We start from the raw sequence: 25,707 nt of genomic DNA on the forward strand, positions 1-25,707 counted from the left end.
AATCTTTATAATATTAAGTCCAGTTAACAACCCTTTTGCAAAGATGAGAAAACGTGGTGTCAGGAGTTTCCTGTGTTTCCAGGCCCGCACTCTGAGGGGTAGAGCCAGGCACAGAGCCCCGAGTGCCCAGCTTCCCAGAGGATGCCCTCGAGCACAGGAAGCCCAACATTTCACGTAGTTATATTCTCCAGCACAGAACACCCAAGCACACGAAAACTCAGACGGATTACTTCCACCACCGGACATGAACTGGCAATTTAAAAAATGAACAAGTTTTCACATTGGAAAAGCTATTTCCTAATTCAAGTCATTTTCATCATTAATACATTTAAGCATAGGATTGTCTAATTGTATTAATTGGAGCAGTCCCAACAAATATTTCAGAGTGGTAGAATTTAGCTTACTAAGTCCTTCAGAATTAAATATTTTGCAGTGGCGAATATATCATCCCAATATATTAACGTGAAACATAGGCATCAGGTGACATAAGACATCACAGCACTGGCTTTTCAGCAACGTTTAAGACATTACTGTGGTTAAGTTTTTGACAAAGCAGTACAGTCGTTCAACACGCTTCATCCTCCTGAGGGTCCTGTAGCCCATCCAGCCATCCTGGACCGTCTTAGAAGTACGGGGTGAGCAGGGTACTTCTCCAGCTGCCAGATGATCTTAGCCTTTAAACTTAATCCCAGAACTTTCCTAACTGTACTGTCTTCCCAGAGCATCATGTCAGGGAAGAAACTCAGTGCCGAGCTGTGCTTCCACCAGAGTGGGATAGAGGTAGGAGTGAGGGAGACAGATGGCCAGTCTGGTCCTGAGTGCGGAACCAGTCTGGTCCTGAGTGCGCAACCAGAATGCTGGGTCATCGAAAGGCATGTGTACCCCCATGAGAAGAGTGTCCACTTACACTGAGCTCTGCCTTAAGTTTCCCCAGCAATTTGTCCAAGACTCTTAAGTTCTCTAGATACAAGTAAAAGGAGCATTATTATAATAAACTTGAATGTCCACCTCAAGTTCAAAAATCTGATCATCTGTCTCTATTCTTCTCCTCAGTGGTTTGATAAGAGCTACTTGTCCTTTCTTTTTTTTTTTCTTTTCTTCCTTTACTTCCCTTTTTTAAAATTTAAGAACTATTATTTTATTTCAAGATAACTGAGTTATCTAAAAATCAAACATTTAAACATCTTTGCTCTAATATATGCATATTTTCAAATATTTCAGATATATGCATAGATGTAGCTTCCTTTCTCCCTACATGAAGATTGAGGCAAATTGTACATTGTATTTTGAATTTTCACCTCAGTCTTTACCATGGACACACTTGCATATAGACTACAGTGTGTGCTGCACAATTTATTGACCTATTTTAGGATAATGGACATTGAAACTCTGTCCAATTTTTCACTTTTAGAGGGAGAGCTAAATACAAATAAGCATATATTGCCCAAAATGTATCCCATTTCTGGGTTAAAATACCTGACACTTTAGAATTTGGGCTGGACCCGTAAGCTTTCTTCTGCATATATAATGGTGTATGGGTGTGGCCGCCCTGTCTGCTTGCTGACTACAGGGACTGTAGTCTCACAAATGCACTGAGGGGAAATGTGGCATTGTTTAATCCACATTCCTTTGATCAGGAGTAAGTTTAGGGACCTTTTCCTACACATGTTATTTATTCTTACCCTTTATGCAAAATACCTATTCACCTGTGTTGCCCATTTTTGCTTATTGACTCCATGATGCTCTTTCTATACTAATGTATTGCTAGGAATGTGTAGTGGATAGACTCTTCAGGTGGCGACCATGATCCCCACCTCCTGATGTTTGCACCCTTGTGTAATTCTCCTCCCTGTGAAGAGGGCAGGCCCTGGGTCTTGTTTGTAACCAATAAAATAAGGTTAAAGGGACCAACTACCTGGGACTATGTGCCTGTGATCATGTGATTACATTGTAATATGGTAGCACCCGATTTTCCTGAGTCTCCCTTTCTCTCCCTCCTGGGCTTTGGACCATGTTGGGAAGCTCCACGTGGCAAAAAACCATGGACAGGTGTCTGGGTGGCTCAATGGGTTCAACCTCTGCCTTCAGCTCGGGTCACGATCTCAGGGTCCTGGGATCAAGCCAGGCATTGGGCTCTCTGCTCAGCGGACGCCTGCTTCCCTCTCTCTCTCTGCCTCCTGCTCTGCCTACTTGTGATCTCTCTCTTTCTGTGAAATAAATAAATAAAAATCTTAAAAAAAACAAAGAAAAGAAATGAAATGAAATCATGGACAGTCTCTAGGAACTGAGGGTAAGTCCTGGCCGATGGCCAGCAATAAACTTAAGCTCCCAGCCCTACAACCACAAGGAATGGAATCCCGCCAGCTCCTGAGTCATGCTACCACTGGGTCCGTCCCCAGCTGAGCTCCAGATGAGAATGAAGCCCCAGCCCAGACCCTGACGATAGCTCGTGAGCCCCAACCCAGCTATGCACAGACCGCCCCCCTCCCCCGGGCCACCAGGAAGGTAAGATTCTACATGTATGCTGGGTCAGCTGCTGGGTTTGTGATAATCATGCTACACAGCGATTAGACAGCTAATGCAAACAATCGTGAGATGGACTTCCCCTCGAATTTGCCCTTCATAACTCTGTTTTCTAGCTTTTAACGATTTCTGGGGGTGTCAGGTCCTGCAGAGAGGAGAAAGATGGGGAGCGGAAGACAACATAATGTGATCTGAAACTGATGTAACATGGTGTGTCAACTAGACTCAAATAATTTTAAATTAAAGGAAAAAATAAAATACATTGAAAATAACAGGCATAAAAAAGTGGCTCAAACCTTATGCTCTGATTTTAAGGCTGCAGTAAGCAGATCTCTAACTTACACATTTTTTACCTCCTAGCCACAGGATCTGTCCTTAAATATGAAAAAGAAGCCGTCTCACAGAAGAAAGGATCGTCACTTCAGCTTGTCATATAACACTTTATGCTATTTATTTATTTATTTATTTATTTTTACAGACTTTTCTTTAACGGCCTCATACTGTCCAACTCTCGTAAAACTGAAAGAAAGACACATAGCCTAGGAGGTATAAATCATGCCCCAAAGGCTGGTGTGGCTATAGTCTCTGTGCTTTCGGGTCTGAAGACCCGTCCCCTTTTAAATACATGACAAGGTGCCCCTTCCGGTTCTGTTGTTCTCACGAAAGAACACGGGAAAGGTAATTTTGTAGTTGCGGCGGCAAAAGAAAAGAGACTGATAAGTTCTTCTGTGTTCCATAATCGTCTTCTGTAATTCTTTTAAATTAAAAAGCAAAAACATGAAATAGTCATGAAGATCAAAATGACAATTGTAAGCTGACGTATCTGCTGTACCAGCTCTAATATCATTACATTATCATCACTAGGAGAGAAGAAAGCAAATAGCCCAGACAAGTTACTTTGTATGTAAAGAGAAACAATTATGAAAAGAAACAAACGAATCAAATAAGCACAGCAAAATGGTAATTTGGCTATAGGGTTTCAAAGTTAGTTATTTTGACAAGTTCTAGTGTCAGTATGTGAATGAATAAATCACTATTCATTTCCTCCTCACTTGAGGAGGTCATTCCTGGTACTGTCCACAGGTCATCTGTTTTTGACGAGGCTTTTCAAAAAATATTTTCAGCACATTCATTTGACTCACTTTAAGAAAGGGAGAGAACCCCATCTATGAGAACATTTGTTTATTCATTGAAGAAACCGTGAATGAACGCCTAAGAAACACTGCAATGGTTTGAGAGTTGGAAGAGTGCCTTTTAATTGTGTGGGACTTTAAATCTACACAGTAAGAATGATGCCAACAAACAGAAACAAAACCGGCAAACAAGCAATACTTTTTCTGAAGATCGTACACTCACGGTGTTCTGTGTTATGATCGGCGATGGCAAAATGCGGCTTAGTGACCAAGACATGTAGGAGACAGAGAGATGGGGTGGGCAGATATGGGTGAGGAACCCCGAGGGGGAGCTCAAGGCTGAGCAGCTTGAGATATAGGGGAGCAAAGGTGAACTTAGGGTATGCATTACGCAGATCTGATTGGAGTGAATCCACTGGCAGGAAGCAGAGAGCCGCACGGAGAGGCTGAAGCACGGTTACAAAGGACCGGGCAGTCTGTCTGAGGGAAGCACACCGTACTGCGGAGAAATACATGCGGTACATGCGGCACCAATACCTGGGAGCAGTGAACCAGTCACCGAAACGTGCCCCTGCCCCACCAACACACACGCCCGGGGCTCCGATGCTATCACTATCCCGGGAGTCGTCACAACACCACAACAGTAAGAGCATCGCTCGTGGAACCAGGAAAAATATTTTGAAAGGAAGAAAGTATTCCCAGACACACAACCTTAGTCCAGACAAGGGGCTGACCCACAGGTTGTGTGAGGAAAAGAGGCGAGGCTTCCAGCGAGCTGCACACACGCCAGTTTCAGGAGTCCGTCCCGGGACAGCGGTTCACACTCCTCTGCTTCTGGGCCTTCAGCTTTCAGGAGCCGTGGAAGAACTTCTGCGAAGCAGCGATCCTTAGAGGCTCATCTACACTGCTTGATACTTAACCTGACCCTCACTACTTTTTGGGGGGGAAAAACCCCATTTCTCATTCAACACCCTCATTCTCTCTGACTCTGTCCCTGTCTCCTTCGTCTGCCACTCTTGGGGGCTGGACCAACGTCCCCCCCCACCCCCCGGGAGCCCTTCTCTCAGATGGGCAGGGCATTTGCTGTGTGTACCGCAGCCCAATATTGGAACACATACCAGTTAAGTCAATAACTTGAGGGTTTTGTTGTAGCTTTTAGTAACAGTGAAAGCTCCTTGAGGGCAGCACCGATTCAGCATCTTCATTATTAATGTTTATAGCTAAATAGTAAAGAACTCATGCATTTCAGTTATATAGAATTGAGTTATTCTGGTTGGTACACGCCATGACTCTTCAAGAGAACAGAATTACTACTATAATTCTCTTTAAGAGTCTAGACTTCCCAAATCTCTTCTTGGACTCTCAGGTCCTCATTGTTTAGGATGGTAATAGACATATCGCAAAACCGATAGTAGTTCTTCCCGGATACTTAAATAGAGCAATAAAAGATAATGCCACCTAACGGTAACAAGGTGATTTACCTCACTTGACTTTCTCTTGATATCACCTACAAATTAAAAAAACAAAACAAAACAAACAAACCAACTAAAAAACCTTGGGATTATAGTCTGAAAATTTCATATTGTTTCCATGGAAAACGGAGCAGGCCTCTTGAGCAGGTAACCTGCACCTACATGTACACAGCCAACACCACAAACAAAATAAAATCCAAATGCTGGATGTCTTCAGTTGTTCACAACAATTATATTTTGTAGAGAAAGGAGGAAGAGAATGAGACAGCACAAGAAATGCCAGATTGATGCTGAAGAAATTTACATTTCTAGAGCATAAAGGGAAGTATCTGCTCAATTCAGTTAATTTCTTGTAAAAATGTGACCTTTCTTATGTTGTTAGGGTCCCTCTTCTTTTCTTCATGAAGTGCCAATCATTCCCTTCAAGTCTTAACTATCCACAGCTGTATTATACATCAAAGTAAACCACTTTCCTCACCATAAAAAGAAATAGTTTGAAACATGGAGACAAAAATTGTTGATGGCCTCTGAACAATACTCTCCTGGTCCATCCTTTGAAAGAAACGTGAATCTCCTTAGCTCCAGCAGAATGCATTTTCATAAGAATGAGCTGTGTTTAACTTTCTGTTACTCTGAAGATGAAACCGTTTACATAAAAGTCAAAGGTTTGTGGTCTTAATTATCAACTTACTGATAGGAAAAAGAGGTGACAATCCTCTCAGAGAGTCATGGGGAACAAGAGTAAGCAGCACAGTCCTGTCAAGGATTTGGGATTTTCGAGGAACATCAACGGAGAGAATCCCCTACATATTTCCCATGAATATCAACTCCATGTAGAAAATTACTAACTTGTAAAGATCAAGAAAGACACTTTCTATTAAAAACAAGAGGAGAAATAAGTAAGTTTCTCTGAATAAAGGCATAGGGATTCACCAGGCATCTGGAAAATGACTGCTTAGAATTCACAATTAATTTCAAAGGCTTTTAATTCATCAGAGATCACTCCCCAAATAATTCTAATTTTAATCTCACATTTAGCTCTTTCTTACATAACATTAATCATATCAGAGTACACTAAACAGTAAAAGAAAAAAAATAAAATCATTCATTCACACAGTACTTTTATATGAAAGAGTATAATTATCCCTTGAAGTCTTCCCATAATATAAACATTATGGACAAGGAGCTTGAATCTCATCTTTGCTATAAAACCATAAAAAAAAAAAGATTAAAGACAGCATAGAATGATGAACACTGATGATGGAGGTCCTAATGATAAAGAAGAAATCTTCTGAAATATTTGCACAATTTCATAATATCGTATATTCATCTTGAAATATACGATAGCCTAATTAGCCTGTGAAGTCTCAATGAATAGGTTATTAGATTCTGATGCCTTTTATTGAAAGGGCAAAGATTGGTAGATAAAGATAACGCATATGCATATGTAAATGCAGATTTCTGACACCACCCAAAACCCATTTACTGCCAATCACTTAGGGAAAAGAGGCCTTTAAAACTGCATTTAAACAAGACCTCCAGGGATTCTTAAGCACAGAGTTTGCAAAAGGCTACTCAAATATTCTACATCATGGTCATAAAGCCAACACCTACCAAGATAAAGGTGACATGTTTAGTATAAAGAAAAACCAGGTTGCCACAGTAATACTGTGGGGGAAATGTTGCAAATTCTCAAAAGCGGCTCTGATTCCACGGCGACTCCTGAAGCTTACAGGTACCTCGCTCATCCAGACAAAAGGTGGAGGTTCATCTGTGGTAACTACGGCCGTATTGGTTCTTCTTGAATTTTACTGAGGTGGAGGGTTTCCAAAATGCATAAGACCAAGAATCAGGCCAATATTTTACAACCTTTAAGTCTCTGGCTGCAATATTCTAAAAGCGACTCACGGGTGAAAAAAACCCAGAGATGGCACCAACGACTTGACCTCTCCAGGACTATGTTTCCTTTGATCTCACTTCAGTAACAAGGGTAATTTTTAAATCACAAAGCATTCTTCATGATTTATTATTTTACTAATAATGGGGCAAAATTACATTAAGCTTCTTAATATTAAGGTAGAAGACTGGAAATATTCAGACTTGATACTTCAGTATCAAGGTGGATCCTTTTGGTTCTACCTCTATTTGGAGGGAACGGCAGCAAGGGCACAACCCTTGCCCCTTTACAGCCTTCCCCAAGCTAACGCTAGTATAAGATGAGGCAGGAACGTTTCTAGGAGTAAATTGCAAAATGTACGAGACACAAGATATAGGAGCTATTTTTAATAGAGGGGCCCATGCCGGCACGCTTTCTGCATTCATTAAAGAAGCTTTAGCTGGAGATAAACGTGGCCGCTGTAGGTCAAAGTAACACAGTCTCTAAATCAAGTTAATTCTTGGGATGTGATTTCTCAGTAGGTTGTTCGTAATACATGCAGGAGTAGGTTTTGTCAACTGAGGCAGTGAGTGGGTCGAGGGGATGGCGAATCTCTCATCCAGCTAGAACGAAGATCCTGGGGCGGAGGAGAGATCACGCAACTTCCCTAAAGCGATCGTGGCATCTTCCTCTCCAGTCGCCCATTAGAGGTTGCTGTGCTGGGGAAGACAAAACGAAACGAAACAAAACAACAGACAAATAACAAAAAAAGAAAAACAAAAAAACGCAAAACTGCAACAAGTTGAGTGCTGTTTTCACAAATTCCTACCCTCAGTCCATTTGAAAGAGTCCAATGAAACCGTCTTCTTGGATTGTATTTTTATAGAGTAGGAATTTTAATTCTGTCACTCATCAACTTCAGTACTAGGGAGTAAATGCCACCTCAAACATAGATAATTAATCAAAAGCAAGGACACCTTGAAGTCACTGTGGAAGAGTCTTACTTCCTTGCACTCAGGCAAGGACCTGAATACGGTTGTCTGGTTTGCACACTGATCGGTGGTCCTGAAGTGGACATACAGCGAGCTAAGCACAGAGGCTGTGCAGGTGAAGGCAAGATCAAAGGATCGATTTCCTTTAGGGCTAACTAGTCTCAGCCCAACCAAAGTATTTATGTCTTTCCTTCAGGTGGTGCAGCCAAGCCAGTTCTAGCGTTTCAAACAATTCCCATCTCTGGTCCTTACAGTGGCTAGAACGTGGAGTAGAGCCGGTCTGAGTCTATCCCTTATGGCTGCCCGCCCAGCAACCCTATGGCCCTCGCCCAAAAGGCACACATAGGGTAGGTGATAGCATATCTATACCTTGACCCAGATGTCTGCCTCTGATTTATTAGCTCAACACATGCAACTAAAATAAGCCCATACAGCTCTGTCATCTCTTCTGGGCCAGAGTACCTGCTCACCTTCTTAAGTCTAGAGGGAAATGAAACGAAGGAGAAGAAGCATAAAAGGCCAAAGGGGAAAGTGCAGCTTAAAGTGCAGGTACGCGAGCCTCGGTGGTTTGTTCTTGCTATGAGCTCAGCAGAAAACCTACGGGAGACCCATTTAGAATTCAGCGGAGCGCGAGTATTTAATATGCCATTTGCATTTTGACAGCTTAGAAATGTCTACACTGGATTTGCTGTATCGTCTGCAATGAGCGCTAACCGGCCACTGAGCCTCTGTTTATCTATTTCTTAAAGGAAGCTGAACCATTTTCTTGACATTTTCAAAGCACTGTTGGTGTTTGTTTGAGACAATAAACTGGGAACTACGGAGGCACTGCCCTCAGGAGAAGCTGGGTTTGCAGTAGGAACACAGACGCGCGTACCTGCGGCAGGGTCTTACCAAGCGTACTTGGCCAGGGGGAAGCCAGGAAACAGACAGAGATGCCCTTTCCTGGGGCCTGTGCGAGGGGAGATGCTTGAGGCCTGGGGGTTCTCAGACCATGTTCCCACCTGCTATTCTCTCCTCTGCCTTGTTTACTGGGATTTCACTGTCCCACTATTCAAGTTTGCCAAACCTGACACTTTGGAAGAAAGCTTTCCCTTCACTTCCCTTTTCACAGATGTAAAATCCCAAACGAAAAGCATAATAGTGCTCCGGAAGAACCAGATCTCTTGCCTGAACAGCTCTTCATGGAAAAACAAATCAAAACAAAAACTTAATCCCTTGCTAATAGTAATAATAATACCCATGGTTTGCTAAGGAAATTGCAAATGAGGAAATCTTACCTTCCCTTTATAAGACCCACCTTTTAGTATATAAGGTATGGGGGGTGGGTTCTGTGAAAGCCATTTAGTTAGTCACAGGAGCTCCTGGCTTCCCCAGGACAGAGTACCTGTGGGGCTGCTCAGCCATAAAGCAATGTGGCCCCCAAACGTAAGGGCTCAGCATCCTTCTTGGTGATATGAATTGTTAACAAGGTAACTCATCTAGAAGCTCACAGAGAGGGGAGGTGTGTGTGAGTGTGTGTTGACTTACAAGGTTGCTGTGAAAATCTGGTAATGCACGCTTGAATCTCTTTGCTGGGTGGGTCAGTGACTGTTAGAACTAGGAACGTGGCTGAGCGCCCCACCTTTCCTCCCAGGCTTCCTACCAGAGACCATGGAGCTACTGTTCTGTGCTCCTTTTTTAGGACACTTTCTGAGTAATGCTGGCAAATCACTGCATTCTCCTCGCTGCACATACACAAGAAACAACTGAAAAGCAAAGCAAACTTTGCTCACACAAACAGCCAGCAGATCAGCCTCAGATAAGGGTGCAAATCTGAGAGCACACGGAGGGAGTTATGCCGCCTGTTTGCTAGATGCAAACTCTCAACGCCTTCTTCCCTCCCCGCGGTCCCTGGGAAGGTGCTGTGGTTGAAGAGGTATGCACATCTGGGACTCGACCTTTACAATGTTAGTAATCCAAAAAAAAAAAGAGGCATCCAAATTGAATTCCGGGTACCCCCAAGGTTGCACCGAAGCGTAAATAAAGCAGGATCAGCTGAAGCAGATGACCCGGGCAGTGAAGGCACGGGGTTCTAATGACCGCAGCTGCAGCCGCCTGCAGCCTCTCACGACTCCGCAAACAGGTCACGAATTAAACCCCACGCATCAGAAACTCTCCTCCTGCCTCCGACACAACCGGAGCCGCCACCTGGGCGCACGCTGCGCTCTTCCCGCAGCGGTGGCCCGCGCCGTGCTCCGGGCGCTCCTCCACGGGGGAGCCCCACGGCTCCCAACCACCCTGGGGCCCCCAGCCCTGGGGCAGAGGCCCGACCTTGGCCAGCAGGGCTTCGCCCGGCAGGGGGAATGTGACCCCGCCCTAGCTGTGGGAGCGCTCTCAGAGCGACTCCGGGGCTGGCGTCACAGCCTCCTGCCTGCGGCCAGCTCCCAAGCGGCCACTTGCGCTCGCACTTGACCCTTCGGGCTCGGAGGAAACGCGGCCCCAGCCCCGCGGGCCCCGCCGGGGTGATAGGGGAGCTTCGCGCCCCCGCCACAACCTAGGTGTCTCAATAGCGCAGTGAGAGCGGTCGCCCGGTCCCCTCCACGCGCAAACACACACACGCCCACCCTACTCTCATGCAGCGCGCGCCGGGGGCCTGGGACCCTGGACTCCACTTCTTGGCTTCTCCATCCCTGACCTGGGACCCCCAGGGCGCAGGAGGCGCTCTCCTCCCCGCCGCAGCTCCTTCAGGCTCGGGGCGCCCGGGACTTTGCGCCCTTGTCTGATTGCCCCCCAGAATCTGCCCCAGCAGCCCCAGCCCAAGGCGTACCGGTGCACCCCCGCCCTCCCAGCCCCCGCCGACTGCCTCGGCCCACCCGCGAGGGGGCGGAATCCGCCCTGCACACGTGTGCGGATTACTAAGCAGCTCCGGCAGGGCTGCCGCCGCTGTCTCCACGCAGCAACCCCTGCTAATTGCGGGGGAAGGGCGCTCGGAGCGCGCGGAACCACGGGGAACCGAGAATGCGCTCAGAGGCTGCGCTGCCTGCCTGGGGAAGGAGGCGGCCCCGGGCACAGCTGGACTTTGAGCGCAGAGGAAAGGGATGGGAAGTTCTGCCGAGTTGCGTAGCAGGTGTTTCCTCTCCACGCAGGGACTTGGCTAGGCAAAGCCAGGTCCTGTCTGCAGGCCCTTTCCCGGACCTGAGAAAATCCCACACGCACTTCCCGCGGGTAACCCTCGACTTTTCCTGCATCTCCTCTCTGTTCCCACCCAGGCCAGCACGACCCAAGGCCGCTACCCGCCCGCCCCTGCTCCGCCGCCCGCGCCTCAGCATCATCTCCAGCAGTGGCGCCCAAGGCGGGGCGTCTGGTCGGAGCTGGGCCCATGGGCAGAGCGTAGCTGTCTGCAGGAAGGTCCCCGATTCCCAGAGACCAGAAGCTCAGGCGACTAACGCCGAACACTTCGCTGCCTGAGATTTTGGGGTGCATTCCCTCAGACACCCTGTCGTAGGGGTGTAGTGCGCGAGTGGAGGTCTGGTGCCTAGCGGTCAGCTCTGAACCGGCCCTGGACGCCAGCTGGAGAAGAGCAGCCAGGAGGGGAGACTAATCTGCCATTCTTTCCGTCTCTCCCCAGGCCAGGCCCATCTGGAGTTTCCTAATGGAAACAGAGACAGTCCTCCTGCGCCTTGTCAATCACCCTGGAATCTGGAACACTGAAGGAATAGAAAATGGGTGGGAATAACGATGGAAGAATCTAGAGAGGGAAGAGGGGATTCTGTGGGTGGAAGAGCAAACGGCCATTAGAAAGCACACACTCTGAAGATTTAACAGCAGCCTTTAGAAAGGGAAAGAGAAAACCAATCTGTATAAGATACAGCTGCTCCCCGGAGTGGGACCACGGGGTGGGACCACGGGGTTGACGGATCGGAAGAGCACCCAAGGAGGCCAAAATGAGGAAACGGGGGCAGGTACTTTCCGATGTGAAAATCCATCAATATCCCCTCTCTCTCCCCTCTCCCTCCTCCCTTGCCTCCGCGGAATCAAGAGGGAGCTTGTTTTCTTTCCCAGAGAATAGACAAGTGCGGGAGCTACTGCCAGCCTCGAGCTTGCAGCCTGCAGGCTAGTTAGAGGAAAACATTCCCTAACTCGTTTCAAGGAGAAAACCAAGTTCACAGAGCTCCAAGCCCCGGGACTGACCCAGGGAAAACCCTTCTCTGGACCAGAGGTAGCCAGGGGTAGAGCGCTGTGACCACGGCGAATACGACGGAGGTTCAACCCCAGCCAGGGCTCCCCACTTTCTCCACGCACCAGGCCAGCTCCTTCCAACTTGCAAGGAGCGAAGTCCAGGGAGAGGGAGGCGGGGGCGACCTGACCGAGGTAGCTCCTCGTCACCCCCCGAGTCCGCCGGAGGGGGGAGAAGGGCCGGCCGACTGGGTGCAAGGGTGCGGGGAGCCTGGGCAGCGGGCAGGCTCGCCTGTTGGTTCCCCCAAACCCCTGGAGAGCCAGAACTTGCGAGGCTGGCTTCGCCCGGGCCACTTTCCCAGCCGCTCGGGGTCCGGGGAAAGTCCCGGGAACCACCCCAGCCACCCCGACCCGTTGGGCCACATCTCTAAGCAGGCAACATATCGCCCGCCACGGCGCAGTCTCAGCCCCACTCGGGGCTGGCTGCTTGCTCCCCAACAGCCCACACCGCCGCGAAAGGGAGCATGTCGTGCCAGCCGAGCGAGGGGAAGGAGAGGCGGGGGAGCCAAGGGTGGGAAGAAGGCGATGGAAGCCCGGCTCTCGGGCACTGCCTTCCCCCCAGCGTCCGCGATGGAGAACCCCCGGCGGACGCCCGCGCCCGGGTACCCTGCCCTCCGCCACACACACACTTGCGTTCGCCAGCGGGGCCTCGGAGGGCTCGCCCATCTCCCCCGTAGCAAGCGAGACCGCCTTACCCTTCGCTGCAGTGAGGAGCCCCGCGCACAGAACCAGCAGCACCAGAAGCAGGAGCAGCGACTTGAATTTCCTCCGCGCAGTCATGTCTGCAGATATTCCACACGCACACGACACCGATGGCTCTTCTCAGAGGCGCCCGTCTCCTCCGAGGGACGGCAGGGCTACGAGCAGAGCCAAACGATCACCAGAGGGCAAGGCGAGCCGGAGACAGATCCCGGTGCCCGGACCGGCCGCGCATCCGACGCCCTCCTGCAGCTCTGCGCGCCCGGCTCGCTTCGCTCTCATAGCATCGGTCCCGAGCCACTGCGGGGCTGAGCGGCTCCGAGCGCCCACCGGGCTGCCGGGCCGGGCCGGGGACGCGCCGGCCGAGCCGGGCAGGAAGGCACCGAGGCGGCGAGGCTGCGGGAGGGGGCAGGCGCGGAGCGAGCGCGCAGCCAGGAGAGACCTGGAGCCGAGGCAGCTGGAGAGAGAGCCAGCGAGTGGGAGCTGCGGGAGGGAGGGAGGGGGCGCGGGGGGAGGAGAGCCAGCCTGGAGAGGGAAGGCGGAGAGCGCCGAAGACAGGCTGCTAGCGGCACAAGGAGCCGCTGCCGTGGCGGCTGGACTCAACCATCCCTACCCACAGAGAGGGGAAGGAGGCTGGGCTCGGCGCAATCCCAGACAGAGCCCGGCCTCGGGCCCTCGGGCTCCCGGCGCCGTGCGGCGCCCCATTCGGCCTCCGGCGCAGCCGCGCGCAGGCTGGAGGAAGGAGACTCGCTGGGCGCTGGGGCGGGGGACACCCACGCCACGCTCGGCGAGAGGCAGTGCCACCCAGCAACTCGAGCGAACTGGAGGGACTCTGCGGGGGCGGACGCTGGCCTCCACCTGCTGATCTCGCTCTCCTTGCCGACCTGAGAGAAGTCCCCTGCGTAACTTAGAAAAAAATTGCGGGTGGGAAGAGAGAACCCACAAGCTCTGACCCCGAGGAAAAAAAGAAACGTATTTTTTTTTTTAATTTGTATTTTGTATTCTTATTCTCCGTGATCTTTGGGATGATGACGATGGACAAGAAGTTAGAATGGTTTTCCTATTTCCTGGTTTAGGTTGTGTGAGGGTTTTCTGTGAACAAACAGGTTCAGATGAAATTCGGAGTCTGGAAGAATGTCTAGAAATGGTTAGTAGAGATGGCATGTTGGCAAACCTTCAAGTGAAACTCGGTATCGAATTTAATGGGCTGGGTAGGGACTTTAAGAGAGAGTTCCTTTCTGAATCTGCTAAGGGATGAATGAAGCCAGCAGAGAGAGAACAGAGCTCTAGAAAGGCAGCAGGAGATAGAAGGGACCAGATTCCACCCTCCCCAAATAGAAAAGGTCTTTATGCAATCTCTGGGGGGAATAGGTAAGGCAAGGCATTTTAGGGAATCTGGCTCAGTTCACAGAAGAAAGAAATCACAAGTGAGTGCTAGCACTAACAAAAGGATAGTGAAAGGATTCGCCCTTCTTGACCAAAAAGGTTGAGTTTAAGCCCATGAGAAGACAGAGGGAACCAGAATCTGGACAACCCACACCTTAGGAAGAGGATTACACTCAATGTCCAGAAGCATGACCAGTCATGGGTGAGGCTCAACACTGAGACCTCCACACCACTGAGAGTCTTGCTGGAGTGGCGAGCCCCTGGCTGGCAATCACTCCTGGTGCTTTATTCTACCTGTGTTCTGTCTCAGTCAGAATTCAATACTGAATTAGCAATTTCCTAATAATTTATTTATCTTCCTGCCTTACTTGCCTTATATTCCCCTTGCCCCAGTGGTCTCTAGGTTACATAAGAATGTGATCACCCGTCCAGATAATGAAGGGCTACAACCTTGAAACCTAAGCACCAAACCATGATTTCCTGAGTCTCCCTACAGCCTTACCAGGAACAACTGGAAACACTGTCAAAGCTAACGTGTCTCTGTCGAGATACGAGCTTCTAAAATGAGCAACCACATTTGATTTTCTGAAAGTTACAGTCTCATACACGACTTGGATTTTCTACATGACTTGGGTTTTCCTATTTTGGTGAAGTTATCCCTGGAGGGAGAATAAGAGGGCAAATGGCTCAGTCATTTGGGAATTCCCAGTGGAATCCATGGTTTACCCTTTAGGCTGAACTAGGCAGGTAGAGGGGAGGATCATCCCTCTGGGATTGCAAATCAGATCCCAGTTGGTACCTACAAATCGGCAAGTCAACAAAATGTTTTTGAAAGACCCATTAAGTGCTCCAATAGTTCATATCCAGCTTCTCGTCTCCCCACCCACCTCCCCCAAAAAATCTTTTAGGTGAGCAGACTTCTTGAGAAGCAGTGTCTTGATTTTTCCTCTGCTATCCTTAATGAGTCATGTCACCAAGGAGGATTTATCCCATTAAAAAATGTTTCCAAAATCTAACCCTCCTGGTCTAGGATGCACAGATGATTTTTACCTTATTAGGAACCCCATCAGCAATGTCCAGTGTCGCCTGCACAATCGAACACCGTTACACGCGACTACCGCAGGCCCCAGGCTGTCTTTGAACTCCACTCTCCTTGGGTGGGTCCTACTTAAAATCTTCAATGCCCTCTTTTCAATGGGGTGCAAAAAATATGATTCCCATTTTTTTTTAAATTCCCATTTTTAAGAAACAATGATCCCAATAACCATAACTACCCACTTTCGCTACTATTTATAGGGGGCATTTTCTTTGCCCAGCTCACATAGCAGAGTTAGGATGATTTGTGCCAAATTGTTTCTTGATCAAACGTACGATGAGGGTAGGAGAGGGCTGTCAAGTAGGACAGGCTCGTTTTATAATCTGATGGTATTTGTGTGTTCACGTTGGGATATTTTTTCCCCCAAGACCTGGAGGGTTAATTTGGAAGGAACATGTGTGGCACTGCTGCCATCTAGTGTCTAGCCTTCCTTGTTAGGCATTTTGCAGAGAAATTGCTGGTCCTTTGGTCTTCTCTCTTAGCTGATCCGAGGTCGGCGCCCCCGCCCCCCAACAGCAACACACACTGCCTTGTTTCTGGAAAGCCCCTCCAGAACTCTCTGCCCCCCTTCATGTAATCAGGCTGTAGTTGAAGCCCATTATTATGTTCCTAGAGGCTCTTTCCCCCTTTGATTGCTAAATGGATGTGAAAGCCTCGATTTATATCACAATTCTAATGCCAGTTATTTAGAGTAGCATTAACTAAATGGGATTAGAGTAAGTCAGGTACCATGGGGAATTCACACCAGGCAGCTCTGTGGCCACTGCTCTGTGCTGGCCTCGCAGTGCCTGGAGCCTTGCACTTTTGCACCAAGGGTTTCCCCTTCTCCCCTCCCTCCCTTCCTTCCTCTTCCTTCCTTCCTCTCTCTCTCTCTCCCTCTCTCTCTCATCTTTTTCCACAATCCGAAGCACACTACTGTCTGCAGCGTCGGGATTCTGGCTACATAGCACTAGCCATGGTATTGGCACTCAGCAATGAGAGTTGAGCCATGGGATGAACAGGCAGAGGGAAAGATAAAGACACCTTTAAAATAACATAACAGCGGGGCGCCTGGGTGGCTCAGTGGGTTAAGCCGCTTTGGCTCAGGTTATGATCTCAGGGTCCCGGGATCGAGTCCTACATCGGGCTCTCTGCTCAGCAGGGAGCCTGCTTCCTCCTCTCTCTCTCTGCCTGCCTCTCTGCCTACTGTGATCTCTCTATGTCAAATAAATAAATAAAATCTTTAAAATAAAATAAAATAACAGCTACTGTACTAAGGCTCTGATGGAGAGATGGCAACAGACACCTCAGAAAAGTCTTAGAAATGAGGAGGAAGAGTGGTTTTCTTTTATGAGAAATTGCCTGAGTAGGGGACAGAAAATATGAACAGGATACTTGAGATAAAATGAGAAATTTAAAAACTTTGCACAAAGGAGAATGCTAATTAGCTAGAAAAGCTATACATGCATGAAAATCTTAGAGAACATAGTATGTTGCTATGATTGCTAAGTGGATCATTGTTTGGCTTATTCAGTGTCACAGACTAACAGTTGACAGCGAATGCAGAACTGAGGAAATGGTTTCCTTAATAGCAGGGTCAGCACTGGAGCCGTAAGATTCCTGTTTTCCCACAGGTGATGCCTGTTTTGGAAGAGCAGAACGTCTGGGCAGCTCGAGGAACTGAAGCACAAGTCAGAATCCTCACTGACGGTGTGCAGAGACCTTCATACACACTCTCCTCTGCACCGTGGTTCTCATTATTACCCCTTCGGAGGAGCAGGAATGGGTGGCTTGCAGGAACCACATGATTCTGTAGGGGGGTCGCATCTCACTAAGGGTCAGATGGTGACTCACCCTCAGCCTTTCCCCCACATCAACATGTACGAACCACACCTGCTGTCCTTTTCCCCCACACTGAGGAGCGATCAAGCCTGGGCGCCAAGGTTCTCACACATTAACCTCTATGCTCCTGTGGTTGCTTTATTAAGAACAAACAAGCAGATCTGGGTATCTACAGAGCACTCGACTCAATAACGGCAGAATACGCATTCTTTTCAAGTGTGCAGGGAGCATTCTCCAAGGTGGATAGTTTGCTAGGCCATCCAAAAAAAAAAAAAAAAAAAAGTCTTTAACCATTTACAACTTTTTTTCATATGAATATTGATTTTTAAAACTATTCTCATTAGCTGGTTTTAAAATAAATTAGTTGAATACTTTTCCATGTTTTTCTAGTATATATACGTGGTGAGAACTTTCCCTTGTTGATGACGTATGAACAGAAAACAGATGAATGACATTAGGATGTAGGGAGCCCAGACGTGTTAAATCAAGCTGAGTCAGAAGACAAACCATGCTATACACAGTCCATTAGGAAGTCTGAGGAAATTGTGAATTCTCTTCTTTTACCAATGGGCACCCAAATTAAAGGAGTCCAAAATGCAAGCTTCAGGGTGCATCAAAATGTCACGGAAACCTGGTGAAGCACAAACTTCTGACCCCAACCCCAGAGCTTCTGATTCAAGTGTCTGGGATGGGGACCAAGAATTTACCTTCCTGACTAGTTTTGGGTGATGCAGACGAAGGCTGGGCTCGTTCTTTGGGAACCACTCGTACGGGGATGGTCAAAAGGACATTCTCTGAATGCCACATCTACCACTTTCTTTTTTTCTTTTTTAAGATTTTATTTATTTATTTGACAGACAGAGATCACAAGTAGGCAGAGAGGCAGGCAGAGAGAGAGGAGGAAGCAGGCTCCCCATTGAGCAGGGAGCCCGATGCGGGGCTCGATCCCAGGACCCTGGAATCATGACCTGAGCTGAAGACAGAGGCTTAACCCACTGAGCCTCCCAGACACCCCACATCTGCCACTTTCTAAACGAGAGACCTTAAGAAACACCTACCCTACGTTTGTTCGCTTAAAAATATGGAAAATGATACCTACCCCATAGACCTGTTGGGAAAATCAACAATGGTTGATATATAGCAAAATTCTCAAAAAATATTATTTTCCTATTTTCCTTTTCCAGTCAATCTCTCAAGGAGGAGAGAGGAAAAGAAGAACCCAGATGGAGAAAGCCTTTCCCATCTGCTCTGATCTACATTTTAGGAGAGGCAACGTGGATTTTGGTAGGGAACAAGAAACACAGTCAACATCCCCCAGATTGTCTCAAGGTGAATCCCACAAGAATCCATGTGGGGAAAATCACAGGCTTTACTGACTATGACTTTTAAGATCAGCTTGAAAGGCTGCCTCACGCCTGGCTCTTTCCCAAGGCTTGTAGAACACTAACAAGCTTGAAAAGCTCAGTCCGGAACTAGGGGAGGTGACATTCGGAATGTTCATTAATAATGCTTTCCTCTTGCACCAAAGCAAACCTAGGGCAGAGATACTTTTAATAGCTATCAGCACGGTCTAATACTGAGGTCATTAGATCAGTGAGGAGCGATTCCGTTGTTCCTCCAGGACTAAATTTTACTGTGGAAATACAAACAAAAGCTTATCTAGCTTCCGGAGCTGTTATCTCCTGGCAGGTGACTTTTTCCAGGGACTTCCACCAGTAGCCATGTCCTAATGAGATGAGACTTCAGAAGGGCTGAACGTTGTTGTCTAGCTTGATGCTTTTGGCAAAACTACTTCACTTCTGAGACTCCATTTTCTTAGTAAGTAAAATTTCTTGTAAGACGGAGTTGGGGTTCACGTATATGCTTCCTCTAAAGTTCTGTGATTCTTCTTTTCTTATATCTTACTTTTAGCATTTCCCTCTTCTTCACTTGACTGAAGCAGCAGTCACAGTAAGTACATGTGTGCACACACACACACACTCACAAGTCTCTGCAACAACTTCAGAATACAAATCTCTGCACTTGTCTTCATCGGTAAACTGAAACTGTTCTGAGTTTTTAAAACATTTTCTTTATAAAAAGTCAACGGATTGTGCGGAAATCACAGAACTGGAAATAATCATTTTGCTCACAAAGGTCTTAGATTCAGATATCAAGAGGACATGGTGACATCATGCACTGGGCTGCACCAATGCCATCTCACCTGTGGTGACTGCTCCCCCTTGATGATCCCCTCCTGTTGAGAAAATATATAATTAAAGTATTTCCTTTGTTTTAAAATGCAAGGAGCACATCCACAGAGCCATAGCTCCATTTGAAAACAGACATCAGGATGCTCGTGGCTTTCCGTTCTCTCCCTGGGACTGTGTCTGCGTACCATCGCTCTTCGTTCTGCCAGATTTGCTCTATTAGAAAAAGGGTCCTGGGCAGAGCATTAAAGGTGCCAGGAATCAAGGTGAAATGTACTCGGTCTTCTTCCACTCCTTTTCCCTTCAGATATTTTGTGACTAGGGCCCCTGGGCTCAGGACCCCTCCGTGGGGTGACGGTGGTGCTGGTGGGTGGGGTGTCCAGAATGGCTCTCTAAAGGCTCCTCGTGAAGCAGATGCAGACTGCTCTAGAATATGCCCATCTTGTTCGCTCTGTCCGAGGGTTCCTTCCCTCAGTTCTTTGCCCATTTTTCTCTTGACTCACCCTAAGGATAGACAAATTATATGATTACCTCTATATTTTATATGTCAACTCCCCAAATCTTCTTGAATTTAGTAGGTCTGAAATGTCATAAGTAGAGTCTTGTCCTTTAAACCTTGGAGGATTTTTGGTATTCCAGAAAACCCCATGAGGAGCAGGTATTTGTATGAATTTTGAGTTGTGAGAGTCAACTCTTATAACGTAAGCTGACCTTTCACTGAAAAGGCAAAATCCCCGCAGAGTAGTACATTGGGCAAAGGATGATAGTGAAGACAAAAGAACAGGCTCCGATCCCATGACGGATGGATAAGGCGGCCATCACTGATGACCTCACAAGACCTGTTTTTTCCACCTGGCTATAGGTTAACATTCTGCAAAAGGAGAAATTCCTGGAGTGGGAAGAACAGGGATCTTCACTAACCTGAGGTTATGTCCAAATTCTTCCATTTCCTAGCTGGGTGGCCTTGTGCATTTACGTAAGTGCACCGATTCCCCACTCCCTAAAGGAATACCTATATTTTAACTCCTAAGATTGCTGTGAGAAGTAATTGAGACCATATATGGAAAACACTAAGTTAGAACTTGGAATAAAAAAAAAAAAAAGCAAATTTAGCTTCCTTTCTCCCCATTCTCTTTAGCTTTGACTTTGAATTTAAATATACTTTGGTATTTTTTTTTCTCTGAAGGATTGTCCTTTCTTTCTTATTGATTGAAATAAGATCCTCTAAAATACTTCCTGAAACTGTATATACAAAATCTTTCCTATTGGAAAAGCTTCTTTAAAAAGCAGTAGTTATCATCCTTGGAATTACCACAAAACAGTTGGGTCTGAGGTTATTCCTTTTAAATGCAGAACAGTGCCGCAGTCAGATCCAAAATAGTAGGTGATTGCTGACATCAACAGCAGTAGCAATAACATGACTTCTACTGAGCTCTGGAAAGTGTAGGATTCTGCAGTTGGTGCCATGACACAAAGAGACATCAGGCATGGTTCCTAATGGGATAATTAGACGAAGACAGAGGTGTCCTAATAACATACTATGTGTCATGTATGTGCTTATGCAGAAACATACATTCCAAATGATTATGTCCCAGCTCACATAAGTAATTATCAGGAACAGGATGGAAACTGAGTATGAGGTCCAAGCTTTTCTCATGCGAGCCGGCTCTATCTGGGGTTGCTACGGAAGATTTTCTGATATGCCAAGGTCTAAAGTGACCCAGGAGGAGACATGGGATTTCCACATGGATGGAAAGCATGGAGAGCATTGTCAGTGAGGACGAAACACAGGTGAACAGCTTTGGAGGGGTATAGACATGATGCATTTCCAAACAAATTTCTATTTTTGTCAGAAGATGTTTTACAAAAAAAAAAAATTTTTTTGAAGGCACCCGGGTGGCTCAGTGGCTTAAGCCTCTGCCTTCAGCTCAGGTCATGATCTCAGGGTCCTGGGATCGAGCCCCGCATCGGGCTCTCTGCTCAGCGGGGAGCCTGCTTCCTCCTCTCTCTCTCTATTTGTCAGATAAATAAATAAAATCTTAAAAAAATTTATTTTTTGAGTGGGGACCCAGGTTTAAGAAATCCTACTGTGAGTGTGTATTCACTGACTGTGGCTCAACTATGGGGAGGGTCGCCCAGATTCTGCTGTGTTAGAGGGAAAGATGCTAAATGCAGCCGGTGACACAGTGAGTGACCTGGGGTTGGGAGGGAGCAGCCTGTCTGTGTCCCTCTAGGAACGCCACACGGAGCCATCCCCAGAGACCCCCATGCCCATCGCAAAGGCATTCCGGGGGCCCATTCTCAGCTTCAAACTCTGTTAGTCCACAAATCCATGTGCACTATATAAAATAAATAAATCATTACTAAAACTGCTCTTTTCTCTCCCAGTGCCTTTGCTTTCCTTGCCGTCCATGGCCTTTTTCGCGACCGGAGCTAATCCAATGGAACAGGGCTATCCAAGGGCGGTAAAGGGCCCTCTGTGTTCGCTGTAAGCATTCTGCGTCTCGGAACCTGTGCTCTGTGGTGTAAGCGCTGCTTTTCCTTAAGCAAGTGATGCTTTAAGCTAAATCACAGTGATGCAGAGAACATGCATCCCGACGTCTCGTAGAAGCTGCAGTGGAGAACTTCGCAGGGAGGTGTGGACTGTTTTGAAAAGGGCCCCTGTGCGTCTGGGCTTTCAGGGGGCTGTGGGGGCAGCGGGCCGGGGGCTGTGACAGAAATCCGTGTAGTCAGCAGCGTAACCTCTCATTCCTCCCCCATACGGGCTTGTGGGTTCAGACACCGGACTAAAGACAACGCTCAGCAAGATCGAATTTCTGAGGGAGGAAAACCATACGAAGATGGATGGACGGACTGCTGTGTGGTGGAAATGAGACCACACCACTCTGCGGCCCTCGGGGGACAGACCCGGAAGGACGGGAGAGTGAGCCCTTTGCTTGCTGATAGGACACCGCTCTCGTCTTTGGAAATACAGGGGACACAGCAATGTCACTCTGGGGAGGTAAACATCCTCAGATGTTGGATCTTTGGATTAAAACCTACGGGATCCAGTCTCCCTCAGGCTGCCGTCACCCTCCATGAGGGCTGAGGGGACCGCGCTGGCATGTTAGCCAGGGTAACAGAGAGCAGCCCCTCTGGTAGAGTACACGTCCTTCGGTGTCCCCGCCACATCATGAAGCTGAAGCATTTCCACCTTCGTGTGGACTCGTGGGGACAACTGGATGCCCCAGGCAAGGCAGGACATTCTCGGTGTTTCCCCAGCTCCCCGGGATGACCGAGGCCAAGAGCCATTGGCTGGTAACCTGCGGGGGGGGGGGGGGGGGTCCCTAAATCTACACCCTGGCAGACATGGGGCGTCCACCCAGAGAAGCAGAACGGGGTTCCGTAATAAGCTGGTCAGCTGCATGTGGCATCCCTAGAGCTGGCCTGGTCTCCGGGACTTGAAGCATTCGAGTCCCCATCTCAGGGTGAGTTCGGGCCGGACAGAGGATGCTCGCGGAGGGGGCCACACCAGACACTGGCAAGTGCTGGCAAGTATACACCAGACTCTGCTTAAGCAAGGACGGCGGTCCTCGGGCCCTGAGCGTCGGTGTGTGGATCCCAACGCAGTAACTTGAAGGTTCTCAAAGTCGCATCCCCACTCGACAGTCCTTTAGTGGGAGCAGAAATTGGAAGCTTGTGCCCTGGCCTCCTGACAAAGGCAACAAAACCTTCCCTTGTGGCTGGAGGCGGTTTTTGTATCAGGCTACCCTACAGCTAGGAAAACTGATCAGAGCAACTTGTCACTAGAATCCCTTTCAAGGATGCTTTTCTGGAGAAAGTCAGGCTTGAACTCTGCCGATGGAGTCCCTGTTCCTCCCAACTCTGGACGAGAAGCTGATTCCCATCAGAGAAGAGCTCGAGGCTGGGGCTCTCGGGAAATTAACGGGTAACGGAATTTACAGTGTAGGCGGAAGTTTAGTCGTGGGAACACTCCTGATGTTAGCCGGACCCAGGCCTCTAATATTGCAACACTGACCGGCGAGCCTTGGAGATAGGAAATGAATAGAAAACCCTTGTTTTAGTCAGGAGACACTGTGCAGGCTAGCTGGGTGTTCTGGTGACAGTCAATCGTATAAATGCGCTTCAAATTCCAAAGGCTGTTCCCAGCCATGACAAGCGTGACGATTTGTGTCACTATCTAGTATGAGACAGTGAGTTGTAATGACTCTGGGGTAGATTCAAGGCCCAGATACACATGTGCACATCTACAGGCATGCTCCAAGGTACAGGTGCCCACTCGTGACTTTGCTAGTGGAAGGGCAAAACCTTTTGTGGAGTGCGTCTATTAAGAGATGCTGGGATCTCCTGGATCTTCAGTTAGGAAGAGACGGTAGTCTTGGGCTGATGGAATATTCTGGTAACAGAGTGGGTGCTCTGTCTCCCTTCTGAGTCGAGACTCCAAGGAAGGAACCTGGCGTCAGCCTGCTACTGGGTGTGAAGGAAAGGCGGCAGGGAAGAGAAGGAGCGTGGAGGAAGCTGACGTGGGTCTGTGTCGTCGGTCCCCACCAGACAGCTGTGAGGGTTTGCAAAGTCCCTTCATCTCCGTCTAAACGCCCTCAGTCTTAATCCAGTAATTTCTTTATAATAACTACGTCAATAATACCTGCCCACTTCCCATGTGATATGAGAGCACGATAAATGCTATCTGGGAGAACCCCACTGAAATGTAGCAGGTCTATACGAATGTATGTTATCATCATTAAGTTGGTCCAATATCATTAGCAAAAGATTTGGAAATTGTTCACATTCATTTATCATGGCAAACACTGAGCTGTGAACTAGTGTAACTGACACGACCGTGATCAGGGCAGTCAAGGAGCGAATAGGGTCAAGCCTGTTTATAAACAGTCAAATGCTCTCAACTGTCATTATTTTAAATGAGGAAAAAATGCAATTAGAAGGGGTCGCTAGGTATCAATCGTACAATCCCTTCACTGTACAGATGAGGAAATAACCAGGACAGCTATTTTCCCAAATTTACTCAATAAACCTCTTCTGAGTTGTGAGTGCGGTGAGCATTTTACCTAGTGCTACACACATAATGACAACTAGCATTTGTAAGGTCCCCTGCACCCAAATTGTGCTTTTGTGCACATGACCTCACTCAGCCCTCACAATGGCCTCGGTCGTGGATATGACAATTCTTACAGAAAGAAAGGAGGCAAAACCACAGTCCCTGGCAGTGTGCTGGTGAGTGGAATGTGGTGTTTCTCAGGCAGATCTGAATTTCTGCAGATTTCAATGCTTCCAGGAATATAAGGAAAATATTAAGCAATTAAAAGAGGTGTGAACACCATTATAAAATATCTTCCTCCAAAATACTGTAAATCTCAGTCATTCCAGAAAACCTTTGAGATGGGAAAGTAAAGTTTAGATTTTAAATAGTATAAAGAAAGACATTTTAATCTGGGTCTGCATTATGTTTTCAAGTGATTAGATGATCACACAAATGATGTGTGTGTGTGTGTGTGTGTGTGTGTGCGCACGCACATGCGTGCGCTTTTGGCAGGGAATAATCCATGACTCCCAAAATGTCAAGCCACCTTGATCCAAAGGATTGCTTAGTTTAGAAATAAAGCTAGTAATGAAATTTGTCTAATCTTATAAAATGCTTAATTCGTGTTGCAAAAAATGAAACAAGCAGAAGAACTTTTGCAAAGAATGCATGTCACCGTGAGTGAGGGAACAGCCTGCGAAAGCATCACAGAGAATTACTGCTTTGCTCCTATCCCCTTACAGTTGGTTGATTTAATCCCTTTTGCCTGCCAGGACAAGAATTTCCTTTATCACATTTCTGGAGCTTGGGACAGTCTAGCTTGAAATGTCAAAGTGACTGAGTTTCCATCACTTTTATTAGGAAGTGGTTCTCCCGCCTGGAATATCGTGTGGGGAAAGCATACACCTAATAGTCTGAGATCTGCTTTCCTTAGTCCTAGAAAAGGCAGGAAGAAGTCTTGGGGGAACGGTCACTCATCTCACCTGGGCATCCCCTACACCATGTTGGGTGTCTCTGAGGAAGGGGACAGGGGTGTGTGTGTGTGTGTGTTGGGGGACCCCAAGGCCCCTGCAGAGAAAGAGCATGGCTGTCTCAGTCAGTTTGGGCCACTAAAGCAAAAATACCACAAACTGGGTACCTTAGAGCCCAGCAGAGGCGTCCCTCCCACAGCTCTGCAGGCTGGCACTCCAAGATCACGGTATAGGCAGATGCAGGGCGCGATGAGGGCTGCTTTCCTGTGTGTCCTCACATGGGGCAAGGCAGA

The 25,707-nt window shown here is 47.6% G+C and overlaps 1 protein-coding gene across 1 annotated transcript in view; it reads right to left on the reverse strand.

Annotated features, from left to right (window-relative positions):
* CSMD1 (CUB and Sushi multiple domains 1) overlaps nucleotides 1-13,596 on the reverse strand; it is a 1,942,714-nt gene extending 1,929,118 nt beyond the window's left edge. Inside the window, exon 1 of the mRNA XM_059384481.1 lies at nucleotides 12,910-13,596. Coding sequence (XP_059240464.1) covers nucleotides 12,910-12,994 — 85 coding nt within the window. The 5' untranslated portion in view covers nucleotides 12,995-13,596. The remainder of the gene's footprint in view (nucleotides 1-12,909) is intronic.
* Between the last annotated feature and the right edge of the window lie 12,111 nt (nucleotides 13,597-25,707).

The sequence above is a fragment of the Mustela nigripes genome, chromosome 18 (genome assembly GCF_022355385.1).
Source record: "Mustela nigripes isolate SB6536 chromosome 18, MUSNIG.SB6536, whole genome shotgun sequence".
NCBI classification, from domain to species: domain Eukaryota; kingdom Metazoa; phylum Chordata; class Mammalia; order Carnivora; family Mustelidae; genus Mustela; species Mustela nigripes.